The sequence below is a fragment of the Micropterus salmoides genome, unplaced genomic scaffold (assembly GCF_014851395.1).
Source record: "Micropterus salmoides isolate LMB-PRFRI ecotype aquatic unplaced genomic scaffold, ASM1485139v1 Ms_hic_scaffold_1, whole genome shotgun sequence".
NCBI lineage: Eukaryota > Metazoa > Chordata > Actinopteri > Centrarchiformes > Centrarchidae > Micropterus > Micropterus salmoides.
This window is the reverse complement of record NW_024040040.1, coordinates 38,114,241-38,127,812: the sequence shown is the minus strand read 5'-3', so window position 1 is coordinate 38,127,812 and position 13,572 is coordinate 38,114,241. Positions and strand designations below refer to the sequence as shown.

Below are 13,572 nucleotides of genomic sequence, written 5' to 3'. Positions count from 1 at the left end.
TAAAAGTAAAAGTATCTTCTGGACTGAAGACATGTAACTGCTTGATTTATTTATTTATTTCTAAAAAATAAATGCTCCCTTATCAGAGTCAAAGCTTAGTAACATTGATATTTTTCTGAATTTACAGAAACAGGGGTCAACTAGGTCAGCTTCTGTTTATTCCACCCGTTTTCAATGTTTTTCATCTCAATGTGCAACTTCATAGAAAGGCAGCAAAAAAACAAAAGACATATTTCAAAATGCCATGTACAGTGTGGTTCAAAGTTGAAGGTTCCCCGTGGACTGATTAACCCCTAGTAGCACTATCTAGCTGACTTTTTACTGAGTGGGTCCCGGTTTGATTATCCCGTGCACACAAGGAAGTACATGCATGTGCACACCCAGGTGACATGATATACAGTCCTGCCAATGGTTTTACACTATTACACTATTATAATCTACAGGTGGTGTCAACACGCCAAGACATGCTGCAGTGTGCTAGCAAAGGCAGGGGAGAAAAAGACTGCCCGCATGTAAACATGGACGTAAACAACGTAGGATATTAAATACTACCAGCGTTGAGTGAGTAACATTGTAAACATAACTTTTGTTTGTTTACAAGAAACCTTGACAGAGCAAGTTTAATATGCTACTGCTACAAATAAAAATTGTGATAAAATGTTTAATACAACGGTCATGCAACACAGCATTCTGACTAATCTAGGTCATGTGTAATATTGTTTATATTGTATTGTCTATTCTGTACAAGGTTTCCTTTTAATTGATGTTGCACCCCCCTATACACTGATGTCTGCTTTTATAGATGCTGTTTGTTTCTTTAAGGCTTATTTATACTAATTAATGTGTGTTTCCCCTGACCATTAAAGTAAAGTACATAGACCTAATGGTCTTCTACAGGAGACGGTAACTTGAGGATCCAACAGTGGGGAGGTTCAGCAATGCTTATCACCAAGATCCTTCTAGCAAGTGATAATAAGATGGAGTGGGGGTAAAAAAAAAAACCCCAGTAGAGATGAACACACAAACAGCCCCTCCTATTTACTTCCAGGTTTTATAATACTGCTGACAAGCTTTGTGTATCAATTATTTTCAGGGCAATTCTCACCTCTCCTCTAGCTGAAAGCCCATCTGTTATCACCTGTAGCCCTTCACTGTGCAGAAACAGTGACTAGTGGTCCATTAACTCATTAGCTAATGATCACAGATTATCAGTTGCCCCACTTGTGCTTGTTAACAGTGGAGTGACGTAGGTCTGCTACTTTGGACTAAGAGTCATAGACAGTACAGCCAGAGAGAGATCACATCCATACAATATCAAAGAATGAAGTGCTAATGATTCATTTCATGATGTTGTTCTTACACCATATTTTCTAAAACCCAAGAGTGCTTGAATAAGGTCTGTGGTTGAGATTTTACAACTCAAGCATAGACCTTGGTAAAAACTGAACAAATTAATTGATAAATATGTATGTGCACCGCTGTGGCACTCAGAGCTTTCCTCCCACATATGGTTTTCTGCTCTGTGTTATGTGAGGGTGAAAAGGAGGCCTTCACATTTTAATAACAATGACAAGAAATCATTATACTGATTTTGTAATAACAGAGGAGAGTCATTTAATTTCCTCTTTTATAATAATAAAAATATTTCCCTTCTGACCAGTCCTTTTAACGCATACACACTGAGTAATTCATATATTTATTAACAGGGATTAACAGGGAAATAAAAAAAGAACAATGCATGTAAATAGCTTTGTATATGGTTATTTATAATTATTACCCAACAATATTATAAAAACCAGCCAACTGTAGAGCTCTGTTTTGGGTGGTCTTATGCACGCATGGTCAAGACCTGTTGGTGTCAGTTTTTAACCCGCCAGAAACCAGACTTTCAAATAGGAGACCAGTGTTTGTTTACCGTGTGAAACAAAAAGACAACATTAAGTTACCTAAGTTACATCAGTTGTGTAAGTTAACTGCCATATGTAACATGGTTATTTTAACCCAAACCATGATCTTTTCGTAAACCAAACCAAGTACCAAGTAAGTTTTCACAACGCAGCGTTTCACAACATTAACAACGTGCTGTTTCAAAATTGCAACATTTCGCAAAGTTAACACTAAAGTATTTTAATTGTGAATGTCTAACCGGGTGTTGGATAGTTTTTGTTGCTAACTTGACTGGACGTTTTATATCAGTTGTTACTAGGCTTGACCGCAGAGCCCTAAACGTCAACGCTAAAGGGGTTACCAGGGCGTTAAAAAGCAACGCCAAACAGTCTTGACCATGCAGTCTGTGTTGACCAAGTGTCCATGTGATGAGTTGGGAGTGAGAAGGTGTTATTTTACGTTCTCTATCAAATGAGCCTGTGGCCACAGCTTATATGCACGCACACACACACACACACACACACACTTCTTGTCCACTCACCCAAATGTTGCCATCTTGGTGATATGGTTTCCAGTTCCTTCCTGTGTCGCTGTAAAGGAGACGGTATCGTGTTGTCCAATCAGAGCTGCTGTAGCGACCCTGCGTTGCTATGGCGCTCACCTGCTTTCTGGAACCCAGGTCCACCTGTAGCCACTGGTAATGGTCACTGTCCAGAGGTGACCATCCGCCAGCACCTGCAGAGTTAGTGACATTTTATAATGAGCGAAGAGTCAAAGGTTATCTACAAATATCTTACATCCATTTAACAGTATCTAGTCTGTAAAAACGGCCTGGCCCGGGTATAAATAATTAAATAATGTGTTGTTTTTTCAATACATCTTATTAGCAAAGATATGTGAGATATCTATTTAAAAATCTACCTGTTGTACAAATAGACTGAGTTGCCACTTTACAAGGCAGACCAGACAAGAAAGGCAGAGAATCAGCATGATACCTGCATAATGACATTTTAAAAAGAGAATGTGGAGTTACATGGTTACAGTCCATCCTATTATTAACAATGTCCAGCGGATAACAGCCCAGGCATTTGCTAGGCATGAAATAGCGTGGGAGAAGTAATGTTTAGGGCGCTTTGCATACAACGTTAGAGCCAGCTGACAATAAAGATGTTTCACAAGAATGACGACTTCACTCTTCTTCAGAATAAATTAATTATCCACTCTCCAACACAGCAGAGACCTCAACTTTCAAGAGGACTGGCATTAGTATGTGTGACATTTCAGGATGGATCCCTTTTAAACATTGGTATGCATTTTATAAATGCTGTGTGGGCCCACTGTCACCCATATAACTATAGATGTTCAGATCCATCTCTGAGATACAACTGGCTAAGAATAAAATCACAATTAGAATGTGAGCACAAGATTACAGTTTTGTTACTGATGACATCTATTTATCAGAAAAGCACTTACACAGAGTAAACAGGAATGAGACATATGTAAATAAGTGAAAAGGCAAATACTGTCAAGCTCAAATTCAATCCACTTGATGCTGACAGTTACATATGGTTATCTCCACTTATTTCCAGCTAAGCTGTGGTTCAATATGTGCATCCCTGAGTGCAGATTAAAGTGATACTTCACTATGGTGGAACATGGATTTTGATTTTCAGTGCACACATCTGCTGGAATAGCTTTTCTGGGGGTGTCTTAGAAATGGACAATAAACACAGGGGGAATAACTTGTTGAGAGTGAAATGATTTAACTCTTGTCTTTACTTTTTTGCATATTGTTTAAAAACCTGTCAAATATATATATACAAAAACACAGCTCCCAAGTTGAAGGTTCACGACCTCCTTTACAGGGTAGGCGCACTAAACTTGGAAAACATTCTACCAAGGTGAAATATTGCTTTGAAGAAAATGACTATCTCTGAAAGCATCAAAGGAGAGCATTTCTATGCTATTTTCCCATGGCTACAGTGTCGACTGCTAGAATAGATGGCTGTGTTTGTCTCGTAATCCACTCAGAGGCAGTTGCCGTCCTTGTGCTAGCCTGAAACCTCATGGCTCTGTCTTCATTTCCAGACTCCCACGTGTCTATCCCAGGCAGGGCCAAACTCCACAGGACCTTGCAGGTTACATGAGCCTCAGGTTAACTGGTGCAGAAACAAAAGAGCTGCTAGACAGAAGGGAAAGAAAAAATGCTGGACAATATCCCACTGACCTGATTTCATCTTCCATTAAAACATAGGAGAAAAAAACAGAGGCATGATGCCAACATTGTATGTACACTGCAGGCTACTGTGAGAGCAGTCAGACCAGTGTGAGAAATACAAGAAAAGTGCAGATTGCATTACAGTGCATAAAATAGATGTACAGACCAGTGCACACTTCAGCATTCACACACACACACCCACCAAGCAGCGAAGATGTATCAGAGCAGCAAGCCTGTGACAGAATGCAACTGTGAAATGATTATCAGGAAGAGTGGGTGGTGGATGGACTGCGAAGTGGCCATGTCACGGCCGTCTCCTTTGATTCTCTGTGATGGATTTTTTTGTTCCAAAAGGACAAAAATACAGATAAGAAAGTGACGAGCTGAAAGCACAAGTGAAGGAGAATGACTGATTTGAAAATGACAGGGAGACAGGGAAAACAGAAACATAGGGACAAAGTGAAAGAATGGGAGATAGCAAAACCAAGAAAGTAGGAGAGAGTGGGGGAAGAGCACTGAGCGTAGTGGAGGAAGCATGAGAAATGATAGTCATATGATAAAATAGAGGGTGAGACAGTTGGCGATGTATCCCGACAAAAATCCTATATCTTATCCAATTACAGAGCCATTACACTCCAGCCCCGGCCTTGACAGATAACCAGGCCCGTATCAGTGGAAACGTCAATACTTCAAAAACCCGTTGCAGCAAAGCCATTCCCTCGGGGGGATAAAACATTATCAAAAGGGTGAGAGGGGGAAGGGAGGAGAGGGGGTGGGTGAGGAATTGAGTTCAGGGGTGTGATAAGCAAACAGAGAGTAGAAAATAAAGATTAAGAAAGAAGAAAGCTGGACGGACAATGACCAAGGTGACGTGACGCTAAGGACAAGATCGCAGGATGGAGAGAAGGTGTGTGTTGAGGGGGTGACAAGAGAAAGGAGAAGAAAAATGGAAACAAGGGAGAGTAAGATAGATGTTTGAGGTGACTGGAAAAGGGAGTGATGAGAGAGGATTTTATGCCTCTGACACTGGGGAGGCCAGAGATGAGATGGCATGCGGATGGGATGGAGAGGGAAAAAAAGCGCAGAAAGGGAGCAATGTAGTTATGGTAAAGAAGGTGATAGATGAGGGCGAATGTGAAGGAACAGAGCAGAGGGAAAAGGTTTAGAAACTTGAAAGAAAGAGATAAACAGAGCCCATCAACACTGGAATGGGGACGCCATCAACAGAGAACTAGGGAGATCTCACACCTACCTCGTTTGGTCCGGACTTTCTGGTTTTTCAGTTTTGTCCGAACCAAAATTGCAGGTGTGAAACCTCTCACGGACCACGGTCAGGACCAAATTTGGTCTGACGAAAAGAGGTAGTCTCGGTCCGGATCAAACTGACTCATGATTCGGTTCGTTTTCGGTGTGAAAGCATTTTTTGGGCTATTTACAGGAAGTTTGGCAGTTGACGTGTAAACTGAAAACAAACAAATGCATGGGGAAATGCATTGAAATAAGGACACAATTATACATTTCCATTGACAGATCATCTTTTCAAACAGATGGCCAATATAGAAGCACACCACCACATATACATCTTTGGTTTCTCCTGAAACAGAGGTGCAGAAGGATTGCTTGCTGTCTTCTCCTCCTTTCATGTCGGCGACGTTGTAATGTTCACACAACGAGGACGTTTAATTGTAAATTTTATAGTTGGTGCTGCAGGTAGTAATGCCATAATAATAATAATATAGTGGCAAATATGCATATGTTCATTTTTTATTCATTCATTCTTGTCAAAGATACCCGCTGTTTAATAAACCAATCAATGTCAAGTATTGGGAGACGCAGCCCACGTAGATGATGACGACAGGAAGCAAGTCTGTCATGTAATGTCCCTTAGTGCGGTCGCGGAATTGCAGTGTGAAATCAAACCAAAACTAATGGAATATATCAAAATGTATCAAAACATGAACTTTGGTTTGGACCTTGGTGCGGACTTTCAGGTGTGAAAGCCCCCTAAGACTGCAGGTGGGTTCAAATGACATGGGACAGAAAGCAAAGACTGGAAAAGTTATGGCTAAAGGTCAGGACAATAGAGGAACGTGAGAGAGGAACAGTTTGAATACATGTGCAACATATTACTGCACATTCCTAAATCCTAATACATTGTAGGGTTGCATGTGCTGCTAAAAGATTTCAGTGTCTGGTCATTTCAAAGTTGAGCCAAGATGTGTGGCTCTATTTCTGTCTATAATCTGTATAAATTCTCTACTGGTAGATCCATACAACATGACATCTTCCTCAAATGTTTTTCATTTGTAATGTCAGAACTGATGACGCATAACTCCCTGAGATATTTTGATGTCAAATACAGCCTGTGAAATTATCTCACATTTATTCAAAGTGCATTCACCCAGTGCAGGCTGACCTGGCACGCTGCTCTGCATCCAATCCTCAGCTTCACAATCAAACACATTCACATTGCTAAAGCCCAAACACAGTTCTATATGGTTGGTCACTGAGAAACACAAAGCAAGCAGTTTGCAAATCATTGCACATTGTTCGAGACCACCTAAATGCTCATTACCGGTTGGCGGGAATCAAATTTCCAATCTCCAGTATTGTCTGCCCTGCAGTGCTACTGCCACGGTGACCACACTCACACCACTGGTGCCTGGAAAGTAGGCATTCAAACTGAAAATTGCACTGCAATTAAAAAAAACCCACAAGAGGCTGCATTGGTATGTGTCAGGACATTTTGTATCACCGTACACCTCAGCAACTTCTCACTGGCCCTCGGCCCCTGCATTTCTTGAGAACTTTCCAGATCTTCCATTCTCCACCTGCCACCAGATGCCCCTGGACTTTCCCGCCAATCCCACACCTACATGCACTCCTGTCTCTCATTCCATTCCATCATTAGCCTATGGCACTTTACACTGCATGAATAGCCTAGCAGCTAGCAAACTTCTATGACACACTATGAATTTACGAAAGGACCAATTAATATCTATCACCTATAAACGTGCACAGCTGATGCCGTTACCGGGGTGCGCCGCCACTGCTGCCAAGCAAAAGTACTTCTTAAACAACAATGAATCGTTGAAATAATCTATAGAAGCTTCGAGTACTAAAATCATTGTTAGCTGCAGCCCTAAATTTAAGTTGTCGTAAATGATGTTGCCTTGCAGTGTGCCAAAAGTTGAGCAAGGTTCTTCTTTGAGTCCAACACCACAGTCTCACTGAAATGAATGAGGAGACTGGGTTTTTGAAGTACTACAGTCGGTCTGAACATGGCTAAAAGGGGTGAATGAAAGGACAGGGTGATGGTTAAGGAAAAGGGGTTGAGGAGGATGGATGGAGTGGAAGGCATGTTAAGGTTATAGGGTTACCAGAAGTAACAGATGGGAATGAGAGAGAGACAGACAGGTTGAAAAGTCCAGAGAGGCGCAAAGGTTCAAAAGATCTTGCAAGTGATGGAAAGCATTTGGGAAAGATGGACTAAAAAAAGCAATGAGGGTAGAGAGCTGCGGGCTAAAGAGCTCGATGTTAGAGGTCAGAGGAGGAACAAGGGACACGAATAAAGGATGTGGAAGAGAAAAAAAAAGAAGGGACCAGAGTAGTGACATGGCAAATGCTGTCACAGATTGGAGAGAAAGGAAGAGGACTGTAAAAAGAACAGATGAGAGGAGAGAGGGGCCAGCTTGACAGAGGTTAGGAGAGGGGTGAGGAATGATATATATATATAAAAAAAGAACAGAGGTGCAGTGAAAGGTGAAAGCCGGAGGGAGAAAGGGCAGAAGCGAGAAGAGGTTGACAGAATAAAGTTGAGATGGAAGAGGTTGGTGGTGGGGGAATGGAAGATGAGAGAGCAAGAGTGAGCGAACAGGAGCATCAGTGAAATAAAAAGGCAGAAAACAATGGGAGGAGAAAGGAGAGAGGGGGAGAGTCGGGGGAATGTCACTGTTCTCTCACCTGTCACATACACAGATGTTCGGGGAGGAGAGGAGGAGCAGGAGGGGGATAGGGGAGAGAACAGAGGAGCAGAGAAGGTCAAAGAAACCACCTTTGAGGAAGTGACGGAAGGAAAGGAGAAAGGCAAGTAACAGAGAAAAAGATGAGGAGATACAGATCAGGACAAAGGATGGAGAATGAGTACAATCCAAGAGGAGGACACAGAGAATAAAGCAAAACAGGCTCAAAGAAGAGCACTGCCACCTAGATTTTTCTCTGTTGAAGTTTATAAGTCTTGAAAGTACAGTACAATTGATAGCAACTGTTTTCTGGATAATAGAAACTTAGGGCATTACAATGTGTGTAATGCCCTAACACAGAAATATGTGTGGATTTTCTTTAACATTTCCAGTCTACATTGGGGTCCATTGGAGTGATGACAAAATGAAAAGAAACCTCAAAAAGAAAACATATAATGTACATGTAATTTATTTGTCCAAATCAGATGGTGCTGAATGATCGGTCAGTAAACCAATTAGTCTGCAACTTTTGTGATACCTTAATAATTGTTTCAGTTTTTTAATCAACCAAAAAACACAAAATATTTACTGGTTCAGCTTCCTTACTGCGAGGACTTTGTGAGGAACCTTGGATTTCTTGTTTTGACGATTCTTTATTAATTAAACAATTAATGGATCAATACAAAATAACATAATAATTAATAGTAGCCCCAGACAGATCGAACATTCTTTAATGAACATTAAAAAAAGTTTAAAAAGTCCAATCCCAATTTTTTACACTAGGGAAATTCGCTCGTATTGATGATATACTGTAGCAATTTATCACGTCACTCTGCAATGGCTTAAAATCTGTCTATCGGGAACACCTCTATCCCGTACAGTATATCCTTATAATGCATTTGAATTGGGACCAATTCCTCTGGCAACACTGATGGTGGCATTTTTAAAAGCAGCATGTTATAAATCAGATTAATCTGCTACCAGAAAGCTACCCTGGTGGAAATGCCCCCGCGTGGTGCCCTTCACAGATCTGTACTGGCCAAATGGAATTCACACAGAGAGGCTCCTTCTGAGATAAAAGGAGCCAACTGGGGTCGAAAAACATGGCTGGAGTTTCTCCAGATTTGCAACACAAGGTTTGAGCTATCTGTGATGACACAGATAACCCAGCAGTGTAGTAGTGGTAGCACAGTGTGTTATATTGGAATAGTACTGATATCAATGCTGATTATGAGCACAAATATTCTCACTCACGTCAGAATGTAAATACATTTTCTGTGTATATACACACACACACACACACGTGAAACGACAGTTCCAATAGTTTTCAGTGGCATAAACAAAGTGTCTGCAGACTGCAAAAAAATGTGACCATAGAAATCTAGTTATTGCCCATTTTTCATGAGAACTAATAACAATAAACATACAGTAAAAGCCACAAAAATCAGCTTGGGAAGGGGTGGGGGCAGATGTACCAACAGCAATGCGCTGACTAAGGCAAAGGGAACATAATGGAGAGAATATCAAACCATGGAGATGCCCTCTGGGAACCATTGCCAAAATGGCTGTCTTTTGAAACTGACAACTAACTGTGTGGATATTTTTCTTGTATCATCTCACACATCTCAATTCACACTGCTGAAGAACCCCTCGGCTTTGTGTCATTAGACCAGACCACAAGTGAAGATATGAAAGCTCTCTGTTTGCTTTGAATAAAACAGTGTTCCACTGTCGCAGCAAGTCTCACTGCAGTCTTTCCCCTGCTCTGGTCATCGCTTTTTAGGCTTTCAAGCTGACTCGCTCCTCTGATCTTATTTAGACATCTAGATGATCAGAGCTCACCTAATTGGACAAGTCACACGGTTGTCCATTGCCCTGGGGAGTGAAAGTGAAAACTTAAATGCAGTACAGTATGTAGGTACTGTATATCGTGATCAAGATGGTGATGATGAAGAGTATTAAGTCTGTCAGGAGACTGATTTTTCCCCAGAATCTTTGTCTGTCCCATGACCTGCAGGACTCACTGATGGAAACTTGATTTGCAACAGGCTTGCAAGAACTCCCAGAGCAAGAATAGCAAAGGTTGAGAGGCACCTCTGACAACCTAAGCCAGTTTAGTAAATCACAATTTGCTTGGACAGGCAGTGTTTAGGATTAGGGATTACAGATTATAGATTTAGTTGGTACGATTATAGTCAGAGAAATAATCACGGTTTTAAGATTATCACGATTATTATGCATTAATTCATTTAACAACACTAGTAATAACTTAAGTTGACTTTTAATATTTAATTACATTAACAATTATTACAAGTATTACAAGTATTATTATTAATATTTTATATTATTATTTATCCCAGGGGAAAGTGCTAAGGAGGGGAATAAACTGAACAGTTATTGTCATCAACTCTCATCCATACATATAAGTTTCAGTGAAAAACATCTCTCATGCAGTGTTATTAATAACTGAAATCCAGGTAATTGGTATAGTCCTGGAAGTCTAGAAGCTCCTGTTAGTATTAGTATGTTAGTATTTTACACCTGGCAACATTTTTGCAACACAGACAGGAGGAGGCAACAAAATGTAACATTGTTACAGTGACTGAAGGTCTTGAGAGGACAACATTCTTCCATAAATGCCAGCTGTTTGCGCTGTGCTGGAAGCTGGATTTAGCGCAAAAGTTGAACTGCTTTGACCATGGCATGTGCGCAAGCTCGCCAAGCCATGCGGTGCGTGTTGCTCTACGCAGCAAGAAACTGCCATGGCGTTGTCCAAGCCATGAAAATAATGGGTTTCATAGCGCAGTGGTGCTGTCAGTGCGATGGGTCTGAAAGGTTACATGCAGCTTTGTTTATTTACGTTGCGGTGAAAGCTTGACTCTCACCGCTACAGCATCTATTGTAAGTGACACGTTTATATTTAATTCCCTACCAACTTGCCACGTTATTTAACTCCGTTATTATGCATTACCTTTACTTGGGTGTGCAAAGCCTAGTTATTCGCACCTTTAGCTTCAACCTTTTAATGGCAAGTTTTTGAACAGGTGATCCGTCACCTCTTAAATAACGCCCTGGTCAGTGTTGGTGCACCCAAAGTTCTCCCACACTGCCGACTTCAGTCGTTTCTTTGGTGGAAATAAAGCTTCACAGTTTACTCCCTCTGCAATAGTTACGACAGTGTGCAGTAGTACCCTCCATGTCTCTCGTAAGCGTGACACTTTAAGCTGGTGCACCGCTCGTGTAACATTTTGTTTTCGTTTTGTGCAAGTTGCAACAGTTCTTTTCCCTGCAACAGAAACACTCGGTGTGGCAGAGCCCTTTACTATTAATTAACTGTGATGTTTTAAAACGTGGGTTAATAGTGAAATCCAGTAATCGCTCCATCCCTGCCTAGGATAGCCTGATACTACCATCCGTTAAAGGACATCTCATGAGCTCTGTTTTACATTAAGTGGAACTCAGGACTCATACGACTCAGAAGACAAAGGACGTACATATTCAGTGTCCTTAACCACATTTAAAAGAAGGTGAAGTTTTGAATTTAAATGCTGATCTGGATGCAGGATAAGGAACCCTGAACAAACAGGAACTGCTTCTTTGTCTGAATGAAGGTCATATTATACTTTTACAAAGTATGTATCACTATTTGGTGTAGTGACCTTAAGCTATATTTCAGGAGCATGCCTGAAAATATGGGACACACTTTCATAATTGCTTCAATGAGAACAATATTTCAAAGTGTATTTTAAACTTATTTCTTTATCTTAACTGTTTTCTTAGGCTTAAATATAGGGATGGGGATCATGCATTTTATTGATATGGATACAATTATTGAGACCGCTTAACAATTTAGAGTCTTTATTGATACCTATATGAATACTTTTCTATTCTATTTCTATTCTCATACTATTTCTATCTGACCACCTGTGTATGTGTGTGATGGTGACAAAGATGATTTTAACTTTTACAGCCCAGCAGAGAAATGTAAACTATGTGGTTCAATACATTTGCCTGACCGGGCAAATGGCTTTTACAGTACTGATGGCAGAAAATGAGTCAGATGAGAGGAAAGGAGTGGAGAAAAGCAGAAAGAGCAAGTGACGAAGATAGAGCAAAACAGGAATGAAAGAGGGATCGAACAAGCGACAGTATGTGAGATAGTACATAACCAGAGACAAAGATCTCTAAAACATAGAAAGACCCCAGTTCTGAGAGTGAGTAATGGAGACGCAGTGTGATTTTGGACGAGTGACGAGCAGCAGGTGACAGGCATGACACACAAGCAAAAGTGACAGTGGTAAAGCAGAGCATCAAGAGAACATCTCTCCTCTGTCTTACTGTCAGTGTGGGAGTCTGTGTGGGTGGGCACATGCACAGATTTTTTGGGGGGTTTTTTGTGCATGCAGGTTTAAACATGGCTCGTGATTCAGGACCTGAGAGAACGTGTGAGTGTGCGTTGCCGCTTTTAATACCAAAACCACATTAACAGAAAGTATAACATGTTAATTAATTAAGATGCTAGGCCGCCGGAAAAAGGGAACAGAGAAAACAGCTGGTTAGCCCTCTGCTAGTACTTCATCTTTCTGTCATGGAGCAAAGGGAGCGGATGGAGACAGAGTAATTTAATTAGGAGCGGACCGCCATTATCGATGGATGACTGCAACGGCTGGAGACATCAAACAACTTTGCCAGATGAGTGAAAAGCAATGCATGAAAAGGGAGGGGCAAGTCAGAGCACAGTTGTACTGCCGCACTGTGACATCCAGTGTTTGAATAAGGAGGGATTACAGTGCAACTTTTTAAAACTTTGGAAAAACTTTGAAAAGTACGTATCGGGGTGAGAATGTGAGAGAAGGGGAAAAAATAGATAATGAGGTCTGTGAAGAAAGAAGAGGGGAAGGCTGAGAAAATGGAGTGTGGGATTGAGAATGTTACTGTAGAAAATAGAAAGTGCATGGAGGGAAAATGAGACGGAGCGGGAGGAACGGGAGACAAGGATGTGAGCGAAACCCAGAGGAAGAGGGATATGGAGAGAGAGAGAGAGAGAGAGAGAGAGAGAGAGAGAGAGAGAGAGAGAGAGAGAGAGAGAGAGAGAGAGAGAATGGAATATAAAGATCAGTGGCCACATGTTTGTGATTAGCGGCCTAATCTCATGCTTGGCCATGTCTGAGCTGCGCGGGAACATGGGCACACATGCATGGTCACATGCATGCATACATACAGGGACACACACAATCAGTTCACCCATTCCTCTCTCACTTCCTTCACAAACAGAAGGTATTCATCACTCTTCCAAATCACTTTTTCAGAATAACACAGTTTCCATGGTGGCAAAGATGTACCCACGTAGAAATTTGATTGGTGCTTTTTTTCAAAACTTGACATCCCTCTGTAAAATTAGAAGCCCCTTCACATCCCCTCCACTCTCTTTTGCCTTCGACCTCCTCACGCCTCTTCTATTTTAACCTATATCCACAGGGCAACTGTCTTCAGTTTGGCAGCGCT

The 13,572-nt window shown here is 41.2% G+C and overlaps 1 protein-coding gene across 1 annotated transcript in view; it reads right to left on the bottom strand.

Moving 5' to 3' along the window:
- Positions 1 to 13,572, bottom strand: part of cntnap2a (contactin associated protein 2a) — a 387,477-nt gene that overhangs the window by 184,913 nt on the left and 188,992 nt on the right. The window contains exon 3 of the mRNA XM_038726358.1: positions 2,429 to 2,622. Within this exon, the coding sequence (XP_038582286.1) occupies positions 2,429 to 2,622 (194 nt within the window). The remainder of the gene's footprint in view (positions 1 to 2,428; positions 2,623 to 13,572) is intronic.